Genomic DNA, 24,047 nt, shown 5'->3' on the forward strand with positions numbered 1-24,047 from the left:
ATGCAAATCTCCCCTCTCTGCTTCTCTGTGAATTGATTGTTGGGAGGATCCCATATTGCAAATTCCCCTCTGGAGGCTTCATTGGCATCGCAGGGAGTGCAGGCTCCTAACCCAGGCACTGACGTTAAATATCAGGTAGTTTGAACCTCCCTTGGTCTCAAGAAAATCACCTGAAATTCAGGACTGTATTTAGGATTTGTTCATGTACAGGCATGTCATGTGGCTGGTTACCTCTTTCAGAATTAAGTACTCAAAAAAATAGTGTGCTCTCTGTTTACAGAAATATTGTTTCTAAGAGTTTCTGAAATCCTCTGGTTTTGTAGGTTACTGATTTAATTAACTAAGCAGGCACTTGGATTTTTATTTTTTTTATATTAATTTCAGGTTTGTTCACTTTTAATTTTAGCTTCCTATCTGTATCGTGCTTGGAGATTGGGAAGTAAATCTGCCTTTATACGGCAATGAAAAACTTTGTAAAGCTGTAGTAATGAGGAAGAAAATGAACATTAATTAAACTTGCGATTACAGGATGGGCTGAGGCTCTGGAGTCCTGAAGCAGCAGCTAGATGGGTTACTTCATTACAGCCTAGAACAGGGAGCTGTGATGGGAATGGGAATGAGGAGACAATTAAGTCGCTCACCAAGTGCAGAGCCAGCGAGACATTTAATTATCCACAGGAGCTAGCGCTCTAAAACCTGGAGTTTGCTGTAGATCTAAATATGGCAGGCAGTTTTGCTGTCAAATTAGACTTAAAGAATGTCTTTAGAGATGCAAGAGGGGTTGAGGATGTTGAAGAAACTGGAGAAGAGACCGGCTTTTCAGCTGAGCTCCATGGTACAGTGGCAAACTGTTGGCAGGTCTCCTGGGCGGGAGAGGCGGCCTCCGTCGTGGTGGATGGGACTAGTGTAATTACCTTGGGCAGAAAGCCCCTGGTGGAGATGATGACCTGACAGCACCAGTGGACTTGCCTTGTAAAGCTCAAGTGGTAGGGAAGGGTCCATGTGGCCACTGCCATTGCCAGTATCTGTAGATCCTGTGGTCCTTGAAAGCCTTGGAAGCAGGTCTTCAGGGATGTGCAGGAGCCCTGTTACCCCCAAAAGAGATTAGTGGAGCTCTAAACCCCAGCCCCGTGTATTGCAATGGACTCACTTGTGGCTTATCAATGATTTTCTTGTCTTAATTAGACAGGACAGTCACTCTCTGCTTTCCTTGTAAATTTTTTCCTGTGTGGTTTTCACTTCTAAATAACCACCTTACTAACCTAGCAGAGGTTTTGATTCTCTGAACTGCAGTTTCCTTTTGATTAAGTGTCTTCTGCTGTAGTCTTTAATGCATATTAATGAGTGCTAAGCAGTGCTTGACTTGAGTAATTTGCAGCTGGGATCTAAAAACCCTTGGAAGGAAGGCCTGGGGATGTCCAGCTTTGGGAAATAGTGGGATATTATAAGCTCTTTGCTACAGTTCGGTGCATTCCAAAGGCAAACACTTTTTCAATTAATTTATATTTTTATTAGTCACAGGACACAGTTATTTAGCAATATTCCCATATTCACTTTCATTTCAAGTAAAAAGTCCCAGAAGAGGAAGGGAAAAGGGAACAGTCAGCTCAGTGGTTTTTCAGAATTGGAAATCCTTTCCACAGAGATGCTCAATCCCACAGCTAGTTCTGAATTACACGGCACGTGTGTGGCTGCAGGGTGTTAGTGCTGGGGAGGCACTGCTAATCTGTAATTCCTGGAAGTGCAGCAGTCCTGGGGTGGATGACGAGCAGCATAGGGTAGAAAAGCACTGTTGGAAGCAGTTACTTTTAAGCTCTTAGTTCATGAAAGCAACTACTGTTCTTCTGTTCAGAACTTGGTGAAACTGATAGTTGAAAGGCTCATCATGTCCAGATGATGGCTGGAGAATTTTCTGGAGTCCTTCTAGTCTAACATGTGTCGAAGGCATAGATATGCTCAAACAATACGGCATTTCTGTTTTAGTCATTTTCCAGGAAATTGCAGCAGCTTTAATGCTCTCTGTTATCACTTGGTGGTCATCTGACAGTTGTCCTGGCATGACAGGCTGGCACGAGGGTGATGGCATCCATGGGTAAGAACAGGACTGATGGGTAAAGGGCATGAGCAAACCCACCCGTGCTCCCGTGCTGCTGGAGCGATGCCTTTATGTTGCTTGCTTGGCTGTGCATGACACTGGTGTTGAGTTGATGACTAAAAGCAATCTCCCTTTCATGGTGGCTTTTTGAGGGTGTTCTGGGTAGTATCAGAAAAAATGCATTAGGATATCCATCTTGAGCTTTTCATGTTCAAAGCACTTGGCAAAAAAATAACAAATCAGCCTTGTAATTATCCTGCAAGACTGTTGTTATGCTGGTTCAGAGGTGGAGAAATGGAAGTAAAGAGGTTAAATATCTTACTCAAAGAAGCAAGGAAATGTGTGGTGGAGACATTCAGGAGCCCCACATATTTCTTAATGAATCATTTATAACTGTGGGTATATTATTAGGCAGATGGCTTGAACTGTGGATTGCTGTAGGAACTCTGCCTTGCAGTCCAGATGAATTTTCTTCTTAAACTCTTAAGCAGCCATTTTTTTTCTTATTTTATTTTACGAGAATATGTTGGTTAAATCAAAGACTGTGTAGGATATACAATATATAAAAATATGTAATTCTTTTGCAATTCAAACACACACTAACTCTTTCCTAATAATTCTGACCAAAAATAATTTATATGTTTCTCAAGACTAAAGTAAAAGAGAAATTCCCATGTAAGAGACAAAGTTATTTTAGTCCAAGAGTAAAAAAGACATATTCAGCTGTGCTTGAAGGTTGAATTCCTTCCTTTCTACACTCCAACAGAATTAGGGAGGATACTGCCATGGGGATGTACAGCGTGGTGTCTACGTCTATCCAAGAAGCAGAGTGTGAAATAAGAGCACCTGATGGATGGCCTACTCTCTGGCAGTATTCAGTGCCACATGAATCCCCCTGCATGCAAAAGGGCCACTGTCAGGCACAATGATCTGCAGGAAATGCCAGTGTTTGACCACTGGTTTTATGTCTTGGGAACCAGCATTCAAATATCTCTTTTGTTTAGCCTTACAGTCTGTCCTAGGGTGTCGCCTTCATCTTCTCGGGGGGAATCTTCACTCTGACGAGATATTTTCTTTTCCAAAAGGCCACCACCCCCTGGAAGCTGAAGTTCACCTATAAAAGTTGTTCTTCTGTCTAATCAGTTCAACTACTGATCGTAGTTGCCTATCTGTTAATTTTCTCAGATCTAAATTCCTCCAAACTCTCATCAGTACCCCCTGCTGCATACAGAGTGCAGCAGTGTTCCCCTCAGGATCCTGAAGTATGGTCTGCATTTTAAACTAAGATCTGGCATTAGCCGCTTAGTTAATAGTAGGTTAATAAATCTGGAAATACATATGAACATGTGCGCAACCATGTACCTTACTTGCAAAAAGCAAAATAACATTTTTTTTGACATGACGGTCAAGCTCTCTGTGTATTTCTCGTGGGCGTATGTATGGCATGTGCATCATACTCTGTGCCCTTGAGCATGCAAATGCATGTTCCTTCTTTATCTCTAGTTGTGCATTTCTCACAAAAAGACTTTAAAAATACTGGATATAATATTAAGATCCAGAAGAAGTGTGTGTGTGTATACAATTAAAATATACATTAAAAGGGGAATAACATAATTTCTGATTTTTTCAGGTATTCCTCTTTACAGCAAAAGATCAGTTGCTGTCACTCTGGTTCAGCACTTATTTTCTTGGTTGTCTTAGCTTCCTTGAGCTGCTGAGCCTGTCTCACCTTTTTTGTGTCTGATGTAGAATCTAAATTAGATAAGAAGAAGCAGGACAGGATTTCAAATTCAGTTTCCGCTATACAGGCAGGATGGCATCAGTTTAAATTGCTTCGATATAATTTTGCTTCTTTAATCCTTCCCCTTCAATCTGTTTTTGTATACATTATATATATGAAATCTGGGGCTGGAAATCTTGCCTAATGTAAGTTAAGACATGACAAATGAACCTGACATTTTTCCAAGGAGGGAACCAAAGAACATACTGTATTTATAGCAGTAGGAATATAGTTTGCTGCATGTAGAAGAAAAATATGTGTTGTATGAGAACTTTAGTGCTGGGATATGATAAGAGTGTTTAGATGATACTTCTTTCAAGTGAGGATATGGGGTTCAAAGGAGCCAAACTGCTTCTCCTGGAAGCTGAGGTAGGGCTTCACCCAGCAGAGGGTTCTAGGCTGCCAGAAGCTCAGACAGCAAGATGAAGCATGTCACAGTGTCAAGATGTTCTCTTGTGCCCAGTTCAAAAGTCCAGTGACTCCAGGATCATCAGTGGCCAGAGTGGGAAAGAGTGTGATGAAGGAGCTTCTGAAGGTTGGATCTGGGGCTTCTTTCAATAATAATCTAAACGATTTCTCTCACGTTAATAGTAAGACTTTCTGTTTACAAGCTAAGAGTTCGTTAGTTTAAGTTCTCAAACACAGATGTGCAAACATATGCAGAAAAATTGAGTCAAGCCAGCCAGCTCTGCAAGCCAGCTACTGGCTGCTGTGATGTTCTGCAGTAGGGCTGCAAAAGGAGACAAATGCAGGCGATCCAGGCGCCCAAGTTGTTTCAGCTGCATGAAGATGATGACAAGACTTTTTAAAGTTTTCAGTCTTTATGAGGGCTTCCCCTGAAAATGGTGGGAATCGTTTGGTTGATGTTCCTTTGAGGTGCTCTGTAGAAGTGCAAATATCTCTTTTTTCCTACCGGGGTATGTGATCCAGTCTGAATAAGTTTTTATTAGCAATGCACTAGTGACGCCTTTTTTAAATGAGTTGTGGCTAATTCTTGAAGGAGTATTTTGTCAGCTGAATCCTTTGTTCAGCTTAGTTGACTGCATGTAAGATGTAGTACTTTTCCATCTTGCTTCTGAACAGAAAGCCTGACTCTAGGTTTTTTGACTGTTGAACTGCATATCAGGTCCAGTTTATGGCACTGAACTGATCCTTTATTTAGCAGAGATAGTAAACACTGGAGTGGCCTGGGCCTGACAGATAGCTAAGGCCATAGTAACTTTCATTGTAGCTGGTTTGTAATGGGGGCTGTATTTCCTAGATAGATTCTTAGGCCTGTACTTCACTCGTGGTTTGGGAAGTCCTTTTGGTTCAGGGTTGTAGCTTTTGTCCTTTCTTGTCAGTTGGGGAAATGATGCTTTGTTTTGCTTTAATAAAGAATTCACCTGGCTTCTTCTCTGCATCCTAATTGTTCTCTAGAGAGCACTAAGGTGTGCTTAAGCATATTGCAACTGTTTACTCACAATGTCTGCTGTATGTGTAGTAATGCAAAATGTTCGATCTCTGCTCTGTCGCTGCAGGCTGGCATGATTCGCACAGACAAGGACGAGTTCTTCATTGAACCTCTGGAGAAGGGGGCCCAGCAGGAGGAGGAGGGAGAAGGCAGAACGCATGTGGTTTATCGCAGAGCAGCTGCCAAGAAGCAGCTTCCTATTGAGAACACGGATACCCTGTATAAAGGTAAGGCAGAGATGTTAATGCCAGCTGATGTATAAAGTGTAGCTGAAGGCATGTAACCGATGTGATCTGTTACCTCTGGCTCTTTTATCCTTAAAAATGGAAATATGTTCTTCTCCCTCTGTGGATGAAAAGATAGGGAAGGAGTCAAATGCTTTACCTGAGGTAAGCAAGCATTGCAGCAGCCAAAACCACCTCCAGGGTGGTTGAACTGTGTATGCTGTAAAGAGTTTCCTTGGCTCTGGAGATAGCCAGCATAAAGTGTGTCACATGGAGTCCCTGGGTCCGAGGAGAGGAAGGGGATGCTGGATGGAGCAGCTGTGCAGAGGTGCCTCTGTGTGCTGGGGAAAGGTGGCAGTGCTGGCTTTGCAAAGGCTGTGTTGGAAGGCTGCAGCAAGGACACCAAGGCTGACGTGGTACACGGGCTGCTCATTGACATTGTCTTCGCTGGGCTGGATTTAATCCCAGCAGGGAAATAATGGTATCTTCAGATATGAACACAAACTTTCTTGATTTATTTATGAGTTTCCAAGTGTGGAATTTAACATACTAAGTATGTGTCAGACAGTGATGGAACAACAGGAGCTAAACATAAACATCCGTTCTATGTAGTATTTTCTGTTTCTCTGGTAACTGTTCAGATGTTGCACCTTTTTTTTCTGGAACAAATAAGGGTTGCAAATCCAGTAAGTGGATGTTTTGACAGCTGATGTTAACACTGAGATTAACTGGGTCATTTGAGTGGAAACAACAAAATCACTACATTTTTGTTCCAAATGTGTGTACCAAACTGCAGAGTTATTTGCCACTCAAACCCTAATATTATCTTATTTCAGTATAATACATTTTCAAGTATAATGCAGTGTGTTAGATTGTCCTTTGTAGAAATCTTCCCGGTGATCCCCATCCCTCTACTGTGCTACCTTAATAATTTTCAAAAGACAGAGAGTATGGTACTTGTTGTAAAAATTCTTCTCTATACTCTACTGTTGCATATAGTAATCCCCAGAAACCACCTGAAGGAACAGATAGTCACAGAGATGAGGCACTGAAATTAGGGCCAAGTGAACAATACAGACGTCTCAATGTTCAAGTTGAAACAGGGAGAAAAAAGCAAGGAAGCAACAGCATTCGACTAACTTTTTTTTTTCCACTTTGGCCAACAAAATGACCCATGATTTTTGTGACCAATGGAGTGCGGTGTTGGGCTCTTCTCATTGCCTTCACATCGTTCTGGAGCAGAGCTGGTGGACACAGGATTCTGAGTGCCGCAATCCCAGAAATATGGGTTTGAAGTTGCTCTGTTAGTAGGTGTTTACAAAATCATTGCAGTGTTGGAAAATAACAGCCAGTTACTGTGTTTCCTCTTAAACAAAAGAGGCTTGATTTTATTCACACCTTATGGCAGTATTTTTGTTTTTGGATGGTAAATATTCCTCAGGAGTAGGAGTCTGGTACACAGAAAAGTGTTAATTGTAGATCAGCTCCAGTTATTGGCATGTGGTACCTGCTAGAGGAAGGCTCTGACAGCAGTATCTGAAAACACCTCTCTGAAACACAGTGCCGTGCTGCATGGCTTCTTGTGGAGCTGATGGCGGGGCTGCTCATGGGCTGCCCGCCACGACTGGCAGCAAAGCTACATGCGGTGTGTGATGCTGCCAGACTTCTGCGTCTGTCACCTCACCTGCGCTGTGCACTCACGTAAGGACTGAAGTTTGTGGGCTCTGGTACAAAGGCACAAAGTAATAGTAGCCATCAGCCAGCACTGTGGGATTAAAAAGCAAAAGTGAGACCGAACTCGTGCACGCCAGGCTGAGATGTAGCACTGACCATGTCTGGAACAGCAGGTGTCAGTGACAGGTAGGAACAGTTGTGAGTTTTCATATTTCAAAATTTAAACTAAGGAAAAAATGCTAAGACTAGAAATCTTCCCTTCCATCCACCAATTTTTATTCGTAAAATTGATTAAAGATTACTTTTTATTTTGGAAAAAAACCACTATACTGTACGGGGGGTGTGTGTGTGTGTGTGTGTGTCACTGAAATTCTCTGCCTTTAACAAAAAACAAAAGGAAACGGCCACTCCAAAACTGGTCTGTTATCCTGTGCTTTTTATTAAACCTGGCTTCCCACCTCTGATTTGCTTTAGGCAACAGGCATGGAAAGGACATGCTTTCAAGAACTGTCATTGTATTTTCCAGTTTGTCTTTTTCTGGAATGCATCTAGTTTTGGTTAACAAGCGCCAAAATATTTAGTGACCGGGCATTGATAAGCATGCTGTGCTGCGTGTTTCCATAGTGCTCTAAATTAATCAATGGGCTTATTTAGGAAATACTTAGTAGGGCACTTTTAGCATGCTGCATCTATTTTAAAAAAAAAAAAAAGAGGTTAACCAAGAGCACTCCCCCTCTTCCACCATCCCTGGAGACAGCTGCATTGTTGCCAATTCCCATAAATTTACATGTGATGAATTGTAACACTTGGACTATTTTTAAAGGTCCAGCCTCCAGGAATCTTATGAATATGTGATGATTTTTTTTTTTCCCTAGGTGAGCTTCTGGCTCTTTTAACTGTTGATTAAAACTTTGTAGTTTCTGACTGTGTAAATATTTTATAGTCATGAATAACACAAAGCATATAGTATTCTATAATTTTTAAGACAGCATCTTTCAAAATCCCATGATATGTTAATTTAATCCCATTATTTGGGAGGGGATTGTGAGTCATGTTTTCTGAATGTTTTGGTTTGGATAGATAGATACAAATTCTTTATAAATATTCCTATCTCTGGCACTCTTTTCACAAGAAATAGGACAAGCTGTTCTCACCCCAGTGAAACAGGAGGGGAAGGAATCGAAAGCTGCATGAATTTTGTGTTGGGTGGGTCAGTTGTCATTTCAAGGACCTGGGGCTTATTCTGGGCAGTGGTCATGTCGGACCTTGCACGACACAAGGGCTTTGGGATTTACTCCCACAGTTGGTGGGTCCCTTAGGATGCTGCTGTTAGGGAAATCTCCCCAGGCTCTCAGTTGCAGAAGTGGGGCTGGGTCTGTGGAGCAGAAAATCCCAGCGGGCCACGGGGGACTTCCTGCAGCGCAGGGCACGGGGCTGTGCAGTGCAAGGAGGGTTCTTCACACCTCTCATCTCCACACAGAAGTGAAGACCTCTTCGTGCCCAGTGTGCTGCCTGAGCAGCTGGTCTTGTTTAGTCATTTGAGACTTTGGGGGCAAACTTGCTTTAACTTTAGTTATTCTGGTCATGAATGCAGGACAGCTGCAGAACACCAGGAGAGAGGTCCCTGAAGCTGATGTGCAGTTGATCTTCCCCAAAAACCAACTAGGACTGATGGAAGATCCATCCACTGATTGGGTGGGTGGGTGGATTCATGCATAAAGAATAAAAAAAGTGTTTTCCCAACCGTGGGAAACAAATTCTAGGTTGGGCTAACAGGTACAGTGAGGTGGAACTGACAGCAGGGTTTTTCTAGCATTTTCCGTATGCTATTATCTATCTTCTATATTACAGTAAGGGAATTTGAGGTTTTGTTTCATCTGTTTAAAAAATATGAACAGACAAAAGACAGAACCTCCTAAGACCTGGAGTGATCAAGGTATGCATCTTCTTTTATAAAAGCTCTGCCAATGTGCTGGGTTTTAAGCAGTGGAATGTGCTGGGAAAGAATGGGCATGAAACGAGCTGCAGAGCTGTAGTCTGATTTCAGACCATACCAGGTTTGCTTTTATGTTTACATAAAACACTATCAGGATATTGGGAAAAGTAAATGCTTGTTTTGGCAGCCTGAATCATGGTGTTATGACTGGTGTAGGATTATCTAGTGTTTGCAAGAATCACAGAGTAAAGGGTATAATATTTCTACCTGTTTTCCCCTCTCAAACAATACTATTTGTTAATGTACTGGAGAAATGTAAGCATCATATTTTAGGCAGGTAATAATCTGCAGCAGAGTAGTACTGCGAAAGTCTGTGCGAGCTCACTACAAATTAGGCTAATTGTTTTGGAAAGAGAAATATTTTCATGTAGTGGTTGATGTATTGCAGGTATGGTGGGAATAAACCCTATTTTTTCTGGCAACTGCTTTTACTACTTGCATGCATAATTTATCTTCCTCTAGATAAAAATAAGCAGCATGTTGAAAATATTTTAATATTTCCAGTTCAATTCCTTCTTACAAAGATGAGAAATGTTGCTTGACAGCAGTAAAACTTCCTATATGATAGAACTAGAATTAAATAGGCAAGCTAGAGGAGGTTGTTTTTTTTTCTTGAAACTGCTGGATTTTTGCTTAAATATTCTTTAGATGTAAAGTGAAAAGACGCTAAGTATTTAATTAATGGTTACAGTGAGGTCTGGAAAACCAGCTTGATTTTTGTCTCTGAAGACAATCTGATTATCAGGCTTGTAAGCTTTATATCACATTTCCCCAGCTAAATTACTGTGTCTGTTATGTTGATCAACTGAGAGGAAATGATTATACTAAAACTTCCTTAAGGTTTGCTTTCTGTCTCAAAATCATTGTCTAAATATGCTGCTCAGAGTTTTATTGTATTGCTTGACTGATGAGAAACAGAAATTCAACTTTAGTTGACAGTTTTATTTACTGTGTTTCTAGCCAAGAACAGTTTATTGCTGAGGAAGACAGCAAGGTAACGCTCCAAATGTGCTTAAACCAAGCAGGCTGTTGTTTCTTTAACTGCTAATTAAACCCCTTGGAATGGCCAAGCCCAGTCTGACACAAGTCCCATCATGAAGAGGCTCGGGGGTGACAGGATGGACAGTCACAGCCTCTGCTGGAGAACTGTGACCCCTTCCCATGGCAATGCTTGGGTTTGCTTGTGGTCAGACCTTCAGAGGGGTGGTGGCTTGGTGCTGAAAGATGTGATCACTTTGTGTGACCCCATGATGTACTTCCTGGGGCAAAACCCATCCTTTTCTTTATGTTTTTTTAATTCTACCACTGTTTTATTTTTTTATGTCAAGGGATCTCCCTGGCCACAAATGCATACCAGTTGGGTAAATGGACAGAAATAAGTCACTGCTTCTACTAAATAGAGGCAGCCAGCTCCTTTCTGACAGATACTCAAACCCTGTCAGAGCAGAGCTACTCCTCAATCCTGTTACTGACTCTCCTGGCCCTCTGCGACGCAAAAGGACAAAAGTCTTTCCTCCTCCTCCTCACACTGATGGGACATTAGGGAGTCCTGAGGGGTTGGGGGCCAGCTCATTAGGAGAGGAATCCCTGTTGATACAAGCTGAAATAACCAAACACTAGAAGGTGTTGGGAAAGAAAAGAAAGTAAAAATATCATAAAATTGTAACAACTCAGTTGCCAGAGCTTTGTAGGTTTTAAAGATGATATTTCAGAGGAAGGCTCCTCCATCATAGTCCATCAAACTGTCAATGCCATTGATTTACTAATGTATTTAAATTACTTTTTAGAAACCAACGTGCATCTGGTGTATATTTTTCTGGATTGCCTGAATTGACACTCAGATTGGCTGCAGGCTGGCTGGTTGCCATTCTAATTTGCAGAAACTTTCCTGGTTACCTTTGCAGGGGAACAGTTCCTTCAGGAAACTGAAGTTTCTCCAAATTCAATCAATATTTCCTCTCAGCGTGTACTCCTGCTGATTAATTACTGTTGCCTTATTTTGCAGTCAGTAAGGCACTGATGACAATATTTTTTGTCTCTTTCCTACATCATCTGTGCATGATAAATACATCTTGGGTTTTCTCTGAATTTCACATTGCAGATTCATGGGGCTTTTCTGGGAAGAGAAAGATTGAGAATTCAATTGCGATTCAACTTTTGAATAAGAAGCAAGGTTATGCACTCATGAAAAAACCAAGTCTCCAGGGAGTGGTATTAGGCCATTGGATGTCACCCTTCCCAACCATAGGCGCAGCTGATGAAGCAGTTCTTTGCTAGCACAGGCAAATAAGAGTCTTGCAGCAATTTTAATATGAAACTTTAGGATAAATCTAAAGGTTTCTATTTTTATAACAGTGCAATAAATCATCTGGGATGATTAGGTGAATGCTAATAACAGTGCTCTTACATATGCTTGGTGTGAAATACAAGGAATAGCCTCATTTTTCCAGAGCTGATGGAATTTTCTACCGTAGACCTCCCCAGCGTGTGGCCTTAGCTGTGCCACAGAATGGTCTCAGGTAAAAAGTCAACCAGTCCTACGCTTGTGGGACAATCAGTTTTCCTTTCCCTAGAAATAAAATTATAATGAAGATAATAGAACTTTTTTTTTTAATACTAGTAATTTTGCTGTGGTTTTTTAGGGGGCGGGAGGAAGGGAAGTGCCCATGTAACTAAAGCTCCATGATGATGTGCATGCATATCAGGACCACAGTAAAGCCGTGTGGGCTATTTTTGCAGTGGGCTTTTTTGAATTTTCAGGAGCTTTGGAAAGTATATGGCAGCTGCAAAAGATTTTGGCTTTTATTTAAAAACCATCTCCTTCTCCCAGATGCTAAAAATCGCTTTCAGAATGGTGGAACGTGCATTAAATAATTTATCATTATTGTTTCTTCACAGTGTCAAATGCGGTAGTCACCGCAGCACAGTTTTGTTTCACCAGTAGCAGAAATCCTCTTGTAGATAAGTAAAATCGGTGGGGCAGCGCGGAGCAGTGCAGAGCACTGTGCTGCACGGTGATGCTGCTGCTGGGACGGGGAGCAGGGAGAGGCTGGAGCTGGGAGCTGCCGCGTGGGCCAGCTCCGCTACGGATTCATGGCGCTGAGCTGTCATCTCCCTCTCCCAAACACTCCACAAAACTGCAGTCATTCCTGTAATAAACTGTTGCTAAACACAGAATACAGGAACGCAATAAGAGTATGTTGAGAAGCTCAGTTTCTATGTTTGTCCCCACCTTTCTCATTAGGTAGCTTGGGATCAACATAAACTTCAAGGAAGCGCTTAGGGCCATGCTCAACTTTACGCAGGTACTTAAGTCAAATTGATTTCAGTGGGATTCAGATATGTACCTTAGGCTAAATATGTTTTGTTCTGAATGGAGGTGGATTCCTGTTTTGGTTATGAGGCAAGTTACCAGAGCAAGTTATTTCCATTCAGATATGCATTAACTAAAGGTGAACAACTTAATTATTTGTGCTTCTTTAAATATCACCGATTTGCTTATATCATTGTGTAAGGTAAAAATAAAATTAATTTCGTTCTCTACTGATGAGTTCATTTTAGCCTCTCTACTAAATTCAAACACTACGATAAGACTCTCCTAAGTGATTCTTGTGAACAGCTCATAGCTAGAGTTGAATATTACCAAACATTGCTAAACATAACAAAATGGTAATAGAGCTGATATTGGTCTATAAAACAACAGTTCCCAGTTCTCTTACAAACACTCCTGCAAAATTTTTCTGAGAAGCTCTGATGAAAGCATGGGGAAAGTGCTCATTTTATTTTTCACATTTTTTCTGTCAATTAATTCAGCACTAGGAGTGTGTGAAACTAAGCTTGATTAATCACTTGTTTGTTGATGTTTGAATTTAGTCAACACTTGTTTGTTTATAGTTACGTTTATAGAGACAAAACATTTTACAACAGATTTCATTAAGGTTCGTTTTTGTTCTTCCTTGTAATATCCATTGATCTCGCAGTCCTTAATGAATTTAGCCTCTCAGTCTCCTGGGAGGAAAGAGAGAACAAAATATTTGCCTTTTGGACAAGAGTAACATAAACCTTGTTTTTACTGAAAGCTGATCCTGTTTCTTGCTGGTAATAGCCCGGTGTAAGAGCAGAGTTCATTGGAGCAGCAGTTCATAAGTCAGACCTTGCCTTTGGAGCCCGTGCGAGCGCTTGCGTGTGGGAGTGTGTGCAGCCGCCCACAGGCATGTGAGGAGTTTTGCTTATGAAAATGTATGTGCACACCCACACGGTTTTTGCAATTTCATATTTACTGCTGAGTTTTTCTGCGAAGTGTCATCCTATTGGGGTTTGTTTATTTACAAGCTGTGTTCATGTTGTCCAACCTGCTGAGAAAGACAGAGGATGGCAATGATCCATCGCGTTTCTATGTCTCTGCCAGGCACAAAGGGGGAGAAACTTGTTCACAGGAAGACCTTAATATTCTGTCCTGACAAACTAAAAGTGTTCTGCAACCCATGTCTCTGTTTAGGAAATGGATTCTGGAACTGAGAATTCAAAAATATGGGTAGCATGTAGTGTTTTGTACCGTGTTTTATGCCATGGTATTCAAACTCTCTGTTTAATAACAATACGCAAAATAGCAGCTGGTATGCGTCACTAAAATAAGCTGTAGTAGAAAATGCTGATAAACATTTTCTGTTTAAAATGTCTTCTGACTAAAAGCAGCATAAATTTTGTCTGCTGTCCATGATAATGATGATAAAGTAGTTTGATCAGGTTAAAAGCTCCAGGCATCATCAAATGAAAGCAATGGGCAAGCCCAGAGTTGCAAGGGAGATGGATATCCTTCAAACATCTAAATTTCTGTCATTTCTTGCAACAGAAGAGCACATGTGAGGCCTTGTGAAGCAGTCCAAGGATTAAAAATGTATTCCAGCTGGTTCTGACTATTCTCAGCTGTGTGAAATCTCCTCGGTGGCCGGCCACTGAAGCAATGCTGTGTGCTGCTCGTGGTATCTCGGTGCTTGCAGAAGGGGCACTGGAAGGGTCATTGCATTTATAGCAGTGCGAGACCCAGCTGGAGAATGAGAAACAAATCGCTTGGTCTTTCTCTGCACTAATTTAATTCATGGTGGCTACCGCACGCCCCTACTAGCTAACGCTGTGTTGCTTGTGAGCTCAACGCCAGTTAAAGGGAGAGCATTTCAGGGCCTCAGAGCTGGTGCTGCATAGACAGTCATCATTGGGCATGCTCAAAGCTTAAGCCCAGGTAGCTAATGCCTGAGCTAAAGGGCTGTTTTCTTTAGCTGACTGCGTGTATGGTAGGTTATGCATGATATAATGCATTTAATCACTACAATATGCACTGTTCCCTATAAAGGCTGTTCTTCCCACTGCCCTAACCCCATCTCCCAGTATAGCCATGACTGCTTGTCCTGTCTCCCTTCTCCGTTTCAACCACAGGTCCCACGAGGCTTGGTGAGACACAGCGGTGCTGGGGAGCATAACAGTGCAGACAACTGCTGCTTGCCACTACTACCTGCTGGGTGCACGGGCCAGAGGGAGAGGATACGGAGCATTTCACCTGCCTCTTGTAGATAGGGTGAGAGGGGGATGCAGCTCTTTGGGCCTGATTCTTCCCTTGGTGTGTGCAGGTGCAGTGATGAGCAAGGAAGCCTGTGCTTCTTTGATGCTTATGCTTTAGCAAAGCATGTGTTATGCTCTGCGGGAGGCTGGGAAGTACATCTGCAGTAACCCGGCGGTTGGTATGAATTAGGTGCCTGGTCTACAGAGCCTTGGTTTATAGCTAGAGCCTGTGTTGGGTAATAACTTTCTGTAGCTGTTTTGTAACTCTTGCTTATTTATTTGTGTTCTCTGTGTTTTGAATTTCCTAAGCAATGCTTGGGTCTGCGTGGACTTTTTAAGTAAAACATAACTTTCACTTGAAAAGCAAGCAACAGCAGTGCTAACTTTCATTTCAGCTAGTGTAAGTCTCCTTTCCCCTGTGCTTTGCTGAAATTAGAAGAGGCAAGAGGATCTTAGCCCAGGAAGAAAACAGCAAAATTTCTGATTCAGTTGCTTTGAATCTGCACTTTGGTACAGCAGTAAATTAATGTCTTCTTGAAAATTTGTGCTTTTCTATAGAGCAGAAACACTGTTTTGAAACAGCGGGAAAAGTGGGATAAAGCAGTAGCAGAAACTATGTTACTGCAAACTATGAGCACAAACTCAAACTTTTTTCTAAATTACCATGTTACAAATGATGTATCATTATTTTTCAAAATATTTGTCCTAAACGTGTATGGCACAAAGTCCCGCATGCATGTTGGCTGGCAATGGTTTGAATTTAATTGTCTTTGCTCATTTGAATATAAACCTCAGGAGTTGTGTTACATAACATTTGCATATCAGACTTAAACTGTTCCGTCTGCAGGACTGACTTGAACCATGATGTAGTCTTAAGCCAAACAGTGATTATTTTGTTAATATGGAGGTGCCTTCTTGGGTTTGAACCGTGTCTGTTAAAGGCCCACACATGAAGCAGTAGCTGCTTCAGTGATTTACCATCACATCCCACACGTGGTGTGATGCTTTTGCCTGGTTTGAACCCTGCAACGCTGCCTGCACAGACCTGCGTCCTGACACTCTATTGCTGAAACTCTACTATCGTAATAATACAGGGGCTTAGTTGGTAATTGGTTTAAACCAATCTGACACTGTGCTAATGACAGACTAGTCCTCCTGTCTCTTGCCAGCCACAAAGCCCCTCTGCCAGCTGTTGCTCTCTGAGCCTCATCGATGAGAGGGATGCAGTCACCAGCTGGGGGCTACTGGATGGTCCAACAATGCCAAGGCAGGCAACTGAATCACTACATTGCTTTCCTCAGTGCCCGTGGAGATGCTGCTCTCCACTGGCTGTGTGTCTCGAAAGAAAGCCTCACAGAGAGCGGCACCCAGTTGCCTTGTCCACTTGTCCCATCCCCGTGCAAAGGGTGAATGAAGCCCCTTGCAGACCAAGAGGTTCCTCTTTTACTGTGAAGTTGTATGGCTCTTGGAACTGCAGTGCGTCTTAATGGGTTAAATACTGTGTACTTTGTTTTTCAGCAGGTTCTTTGATTAAAAGCCTGGTATGCATCTTTACTCCTCCTTTTATCTGTGAGTTTTTGTGCAGTCACTTGCTTGTTCCAGCTCTCTGTGTGTGCTCGGACCATCTGGCACGGCTCGCCTGCCCAGCAATGTGTAGTGCTTTCAAGGGGAAAAATTATTAATCACAATCTGGATGGTGAGGGAGTTAGGGGTTGGTTTTATTTCAACTCCAGAGCTGGCAGGTCCACAGGTAGGTAGTTCTTCAAAGAAGGTTTCTCAGCAGCCCTTTGCAGTACTGCCTGATGGGCGTGCAAGGAAAGGCAGCCAGAAATCCCGAAGGAGCAAGCGTCAGGGAGGAGTTAGGAGCTGCGTTCCTTGGTGGCTCAGCCTCTGCAGTCCCTCGCTGCTGGCCCGCTCGGAGGCTGTCATGCTGCAGGAGCATCGCGGTGCTAAGGATCGCTTTCCTTAGCACTGCTGGGCTTCAGACAGTTGTCCTTGGAACAAAATTAATTTCCCTGGGCTTTGCTCCATTTTGCAGGGTTTGGCCACTACAGACTGTCATTTTTAAGAGACATGGATTTTTTTTTTCTGCCGGTACTCTAATATTTTAACATTGTTTCAGCAATCTAGCTTTTTAGAAATTGGAGCAATTATTTACAGGACATTTGAGGAAGGATTCTCTTATCCAAAGAACAATTCACACATAAGGCATGCTCAGTCCTAAAAGCAACCTGAAAAGAAAAGCCTAATAGTGGTTTCTATGAACTGCTACCTGTGGGAATTTTTTAAACTTATAATCTTGTCAGGTATCTGTGAACTTTGTGACCACGTCTGTTTGCCTGTCAAAGAGATCTTTTTTCCTGTTGTACATGTGGAGGCATATTACAGTTGTTGAAGGTGCTTGCTGACTGTGACTGGTGAGAGACACTGAGAAGTGTTTTATGCCTGAAGCAGCTGCCTCTGAAACGCCCATCCCTGCTCCTCCCTTCAGAAACCACCCCGCACACTTAGCAGGGAAGGCAGCAGAGAGTTTACCTTGGTGGGGTAGGGATTTTTTTAAAAAAACTTTTAAAGAAATATGAACTATTGTTTTGTTTTCACTGTCTGGTCTCTTTTTTTGTGGTATCTTCAGAATAAATTGGCAGTGTGGTTTAAGTGACATGGCGTTTTGAATGGGTCTTTGGACACGGGAAGTGGTGAAATTTTGGAAGCATCATTCTTCCATAGGTCAGCAAACCCCGGTCACTTCACGGGAAAGCATCTGGTATGACTGGCAAACCAAATAGTGACATGAGGAATTGCCCTTCACTGACTATTAATATATATGACTTTAACAGGCACTGAGAATTGCATTTTATGACCTGTGTTTTGTTCGTGCTGTGTGGGCAGCAATCCTGTTTGTCTAGTTGAGCTTCACTATATCATAGTGTTCAGAGTTCATTCATCCTACTGGGTTTCCTTCTTTCTAGGGTTTTCCTTTTTTAGAGAGACACTGCTATATATAGTAATGAACACATCGCAGTCATGCATGTCTTTCTCCCTGTGGAACTGGGCAGAAGTTTGGTTCCCATTTTACAGAGATCTTCTCTGTGTCTCAGTGCTCTTGTACCCACTTATTCACGTTGAAGCTGGGTATGCTAAACCGTAGATATTTGGGGCTTGAATATACTTGTTAGGTGGCTTTTAAAGCAGATTTCAATACATCAAAAAATGGATTTCATGAGGACTGGGGAATCGGTTCTTAAAATTATGTATTATGTAAAGCCATAGATTAAATCTGGGCTTAAATCCTTGTTCACAGGCTCACTGGCCATTCTTCCTGCCAGTTCAACTTAGCTTTTTCCCAGTCCCTCTTAAGAAAGTGCTGAGTAAAGAGCAGGCTGAAAATCATACATTTTAACTTCATATTCTACTTGCAAGCTGGAGTATTTTTTGCTTTGTTTTTCTTTAAACAGAGCCTCTGGAGACTTGTTAAACTATGAAATGGTTAGAAAAAGGCAGCCCAAAGGCTCTAGCTAGGGGTATTAAATGTCCTAGGCAGCCCTAAAATGCTGCTTAATCTCCAGTGTAAAATATAACAAAGAGGGAAAATCTGATTTTGAGTCACTGTAAGATGACTTGAATATAATTTCTAAATTTCCAGGTATTTTTCTTGGATATCCCAATAACATGTGTGCAGAGAAATGGATGGTATTGACATTTCCATGGCAACCTATTGTAGCGTTTCAGATATTGACCTGAAGGTCATAAATTACTGAAGCAGAATATTTCTGGAAGACTGGCAAAATCTATCAGTCTGCTGCAAAATGTATGGGCAACAGCATAGCAATGAAATGCAGATGAGAAAACACAGGCTTTGGAATAAAGTCTGGGCTGAAAGTTAAGTGGAAGTTTTCTTTAAGATTCCACTGATGGTGAGTAACATCAAGTGACAGTCCTGGGGGGTTAGTTTCTGCCATTTTTTGGCTGTGGATCTGGTTTGTATTTGTGGCTGGATGTGTGATAGAGGTAGGAGGATTGTAAAAATGTGGTAGCAACTCCTATTGCGCTTTTATTAGAGGTGCTAACAGAGGTGAGGAGAGCCTCACCTGGCTGCCTTCATGCTGCTGTTACACTGGCTGTTGGCAATGATGGTAGGATGTGGGTGTGAACTGCTCACAGCCTGAATTAGTTAAGCCTTAGGTCTATGTGGAGGTGTTTACTGGTCCGTAATAACTGATTGCCTGCTGTACCATTTGGGACCCTCTTATCAGACGACTTGAAGAGGATTAAATGGTATTCTGTGCTACTGAAACCCTGCTGGAAAGCATGGGCAAAGGGCAGAGCACTCCTTGCGAGAAAACTGATGCGTCTCGGCTCTGAAGATTTGCAGCAGATAAGATTGATTGCACTGGTAGGATTTACAGTCCTTATGTGTCTCAGGTCAGACAACTGGAAAGCCTGATTGTCTCTGAAGTGATGGTGGGGGTATTTCCAAGAATCTCTGGGAGAAAGAATCTCTTAGCTAAAAGGCCACATTTCTTCCTTAAGATTATTTCTTTTCATTTTTTTGAAGTTTTTAAAGGAGAGCTCAGAGTCTTTGCAATGTGAGATGGAACTCTACTCCCACCAAATAAATTACAGTGTCTCTTTCAAAATCCCTATAGGCAATGCAAGTTATGTGATAGCTAATTCTCATAGACCTTATGCGAATGCATTTTCTGGGAACTGCCTTTGTAATAATAAATTACTGGTTGGCAAGTGGGTAGGGTTCAGCCAAGCCAGGCACTTGATCCCGTTTACACTGATTTTAACGGAAAAGTTCCCAGTGAGTTTAGTGGGGGCAGACCCAGTGCAAGGCTGTGGGAAACCGGGTGGCTGAATTTGCCTGGATTGCAAAATATCTTTGTCTGCTTCTGTTTTGATTATTTTTATACCTTCTGGCTTTCATGATTTACTTTGAGATTCATTTGAACACATCGAAACTAGGCTGTGACTTGAAGTTATGTTAAGAATTAAGCGCTGAGAATATGACCTGTGTATTCCTAATGATGGAGTGTACCTATGGACGTGATGGAATGGACCCAGCTCTTCCCTACAAAAGCACATCACACGGTTCTTCACTCCGTGACACCCCTTTTATGTCTGCCTGGAGACAGCAGCATCTTTCATTGTTTATGAAAAATTATCAGAGCCCCTGATATTAGTATTTTTACTGGTTTTCCACTGTATTGCATGCATAGATTGTGTGCTTTTATGTGATATTTTACAGGTGCTATAGATGTACATTCATTGCTTAGCACACAGCTTATGACAATGTCATACACATTCATGAAATTTGCTCAGCATTCAGGCAGAGTCTTTTTCTGCCTTTGGCAGCTTGGCCTCCATGAGATGATGTCTTTTTTTTTCTCTCTGCTTATGCTTTGTCAATACCTTTCCTCATCTCAAGAAACAAATCATTAGTTTCAACCAGTTCAACCGATTTGTCATTAATGAATCTGATAACAAGCTCCCAGATCATAAATGACCAAGTTACATGTCTTGGGCTTTCCAAGCAAGCTGCTCCTTTTTCTTTTTAATGTGTGTGGTCTTTCTTCCTATCACCTGGTCAGGTACGCCTTCCTCCAGTGTTGTTACAGAGGCATTCAGAGCTGGGAGGTAATTTTGGTAAGCTCTGTCAGCAATAGTTATGCCTCCATTCCTTCTGGTGCTTTCTGATTAAATAATTTTCTGAGTTTTCTTAGTACAGCCCTCTTTTGGGATATGCACGTCACTGTGCTTGATCTCATTAGTCCATTCATACTTCATTTTTAGTCCAATTTGCAGGACATACATAGTGCCTTCCTTTCCCATAGTACTTTCCAAAAATCACTGCTTTGTTTTCATGTAGCTTCTCCTTATCCCTCTGCTCCAGTTTTCTGAAAACTGCTCTACTGATTTCAGTAATTGAATTAGCATTGTGCTGTTCTTCTATATGTTTCTTCACCAAAACTATCAACTTCTACAGTGTAACTGAAAGAAGTCTAAAATTCTTACTCCTCAGCTCTGTTGGCACTGGTTTGTTCTTCTAGTTCTTCTCTTTTTGTCTCATCCATCTGAGCCACTTCTTTTTTTTTTTTTTAAACAACCAAGACTAATTTAGATCTCCAGGTGATATCTTGGTGATTTCTGTCTTTCCCAGATACCCTCATATCTTTCAGGCTTTTCATCCACATTTTTTCAGGGAACCAGCCATAACCCCTCAATGTTTTGACCACAGTATACCAAGATGTCATGTTGCATGAGGCCTTTGCTGCTCTCATTTTCTTCCAATTTATAGTGAAACTGTTGAAAGAATTTGATATCATTGTGTTACAAGTTAGGAGAATTTCTCATCCATGGACAAATTAGAGTTGAAACACAAAACCAAGAGGCAATCCTTGTTCCCTAAATCCTAAAATATCCATTAAACCCAAGCAAAGCACCTCTCAGTTCTGTTAGAGCTGAAAAGAATGGAAACACACTTCCCTGTGCACTGACACCAAAGGCATCTTGCAGTATTGATCTCTCCCTATTCTTCCGGAAGTCATTGTCACGTGCAAATACCTTTCTCACTTCCTTGATAATAAATGTAAATAGTTCAAGTTTTTCTAAACAAGTTTCAAGTTCTTTAGATATCCTGGAGAAATTACTGTCTTCAGCCTCTGTAGGAAGGATCTCAAGAAGGTAATTTTATTGGTTTCAGGGTCTGAAGGGAGAATCAATAAGGCATCTGCACACTTTGAAGCTCTTGGTCTGACCTCTGTACACCCGTGAGCTGCTCTGCTCTTGTTTCGCCCCCTCAGAATCTCCTTAATGACAAAGTCAGGGTAAGCCCTTGGACTTAATTTCATTTCAGCTTTTGCTCTTGAAAACCACAAAGGATGTTTCAGAAACGCTGCCAAGGCTCAGGGTGAATTTCCTTCCCTTGGAAGTGCCAAGCTCGGGCTGGAAGAGGGGGCTGCTGTGCAAATCCAGGCTGGGATCTGCTCTCCCTTTGCAGAGGGGTCTAAAGACACACACCACTGCTGCAGGTGCTTTAATTCCTTGGTGCTCTTGCCCTTTGCCAGGAGAAAGCTTTCCTGCTTGGCGTATAGACACGTTGTACCCTGCCCCTGCCAGCTGAGGGGCTCTGCTGGCTCCTGGGCAGGCTGGCTGGGGACAGCAGCACAACTCACCTTTTTCCTGGGGAAGAGCAGCTCTGGTGCACGCACAGTGCACGATGGTTCCCTGCCAGGATGGTTGGTAGGCAAGGTGGAGCGGCACGTAGCAGAGTGAGGAAGCGAAGAAGGAGTGCCATTTAGTGTCTGGTTGTAGAGAGAACTGTATGCTTGCAATATGTTTTGCCTTCTGCTGGCAGTCCTGGTGTGAAAAGCAGCATAGCTTAATTAAGCAGTGTCAAAAAACTCGATTCTTCCAATCTGCCTTCCAATCTGAAGTGTTGTTCTTTGCTGATTTAGCTGTATCTTGCAAGAAGTCTATATCCTTATGACTAAATAATCAAGTTTCATGAAGAATTTCAGTGTCACCTGATTTTTGACGCATTTTAATAGGACTTGGACAAATGTGTTAGGCCCTGGATGTCACCGTTCTGTCCAGAATTTTCCAAACAAAGATCTGTGTGTGCTTTTACCAGAGTGAATTTGCAGTGTCCAAGTTGCGTGGGTCTTAATATGCAAGATGTGTGGGACTCAGTGTGCATGTCCTGCATTGCTGGTCCACCTAAACACTGTAAACCCAGTACATAGCAGTTGCATCCTGCTTGCTGCGTGCGCTTGGGAAATTCTAAAGCATGCTCTCCTCATGTGAGACAGCACTGAATGATGTCTCAAATTTACTGGGTACGTGTGGGGCTCACTTGTCCCAGTACAATGCAGCTGCAGTAGATTTATTGCACTGACGGAGTCGGTTACCTCATGACCAGTGCCCTTCCATGGAGGAGTGATCCAAAATACCAGTAGCTTGGTCAGACATCTGGACGTCTAGAAATGTGAGACAAACAGCCAGTGTTCTCTAATTCCACCTGGGCAAAATTTCTGGGAAGATAAAGAGCAGAAGTAGGAGGAAACCTGGATGAACATACTACTGTCAAAACGTTAGTCTCAAGGATGTACTGTTCTCAAGAGCTTTGTTAGGATTGAGCTTGATAAGAATCAAGTTTCAGTGGTTTTTGGATTGTGCTGTTGAACGAGGTGAAGGTTTCTTTACTAAACTCAAAACGAAGGATACAAAAGGATCTTGTTATTGGGTAAAGAATTTTTTCTTACTAGAACCATCTTCCCCTGAAATATGAAAGATCCTTTCCAAATGCAAAAGTTATGCAAACATGTCTGAATATAGAAGTGAAACTGGAAAGCAGTGCATTTCTTTTGCCAGTTTTGCAGGAGGCCACCCACAAAGGTATATCTTCCTTTTTTCTGTTTCTGGTTTTGTTTTTTTTCCCCCTCTGGAAAAATACAACAAATTTTGGCCAAAATCAGAGCCTGTTTTGATTTTATAACCTTTCTTATCAAAGCAGGAGTGAAATGTAGTTTGGCTTTTCCAAGTAATGTATAATTAGCTGAAAAATAAAAAATGAAGTTGAAAATTGGTGCAAATTATTTATCACAAAGGCTCTAAGTTCTTGACTGGACAGACTCATACATACCAGCCTTTCTCTACGTGAGCATGGAGAAGAATTCAGTCAGACTGTTTGGTTGAAGGCATTTTCCTTTCTATTAGCTTGTTTTGGCTATATTTTTTTCCTAGCTTTGAGTGTTTGATAATAGTTTGCTGAATTAAAATGAAAGTCCTGTTTTGACTTGATATTTCCAATTGTTTCTTGGCTGTTGGTATTCTTAAATTTTACTTGTCTTGAGAGGCTATTACTTTTCATTCTGCATATTGACTCGCTCTGCCCAAACGAGCAGGAAATGTACTTAATTTCTGTGTAACCCAGAGAAACGCAGGATTCCCCATGGAGGGATGCTTTGCAATGGTTACAAATTATTCCTCTTTCTTTGCATCTGTCTCTCTGCTTCACGGTGCTCTCTGTACCATCTGATGTATGATTTTTCAGTGTAAGCAAAACCTTAGAAATGTGGATAGGATGTGAGATGTTTATCATCCTTTATGATTCAGAAGCCAGATGCTCCAGGTCTTTGAGGTCACTGGTATAGCAGTATCAGTATCCACTGTCTACTATGGAGATAATCTCTCTGGTCCTAGGGGGCACCCCAAGCCCGTGTACTCCCTCCCATGCATTGTTCAGACTTATTTAGAAGAATTCC

The 24,047-nt window shown here is 41.9% G+C and overlaps 1 protein-coding gene across 2 annotated transcripts in view; it reads left to right on the forward strand.

Moving 5' to 3' along the window:
- Positions 1–24,047, forward strand: part of ADAMTS2 (ADAM metallopeptidase with thrombospondin type 1 motif 2) — a 185,730-nt gene that overhangs the window by 65,112 nt on the left and 96,571 nt on the right. For both annotated transcript variants that reach the window (XM_075102790.1, XM_075102788.1), the window contains one exon: positions 5,396–5,555. In XM_075102790.1, coding sequence (XP_074958891.1) covers positions 5,396–5,555 — 160 coding nt within the window. The remainder of the gene's footprint in view (positions 1–5,395; positions 5,556–24,047) is intronic.

Source organism: Phalacrocorax aristotelis, chromosome 8, assembly GCF_949628215.1.
Source record: "Phalacrocorax aristotelis chromosome 8, bGulAri2.1, whole genome shotgun sequence".
In the NCBI taxonomy this organism is placed as follows: Eukaryota; Metazoa; Chordata; class Aves; order Suliformes; family Phalacrocoracidae; genus Phalacrocorax; species Phalacrocorax aristotelis.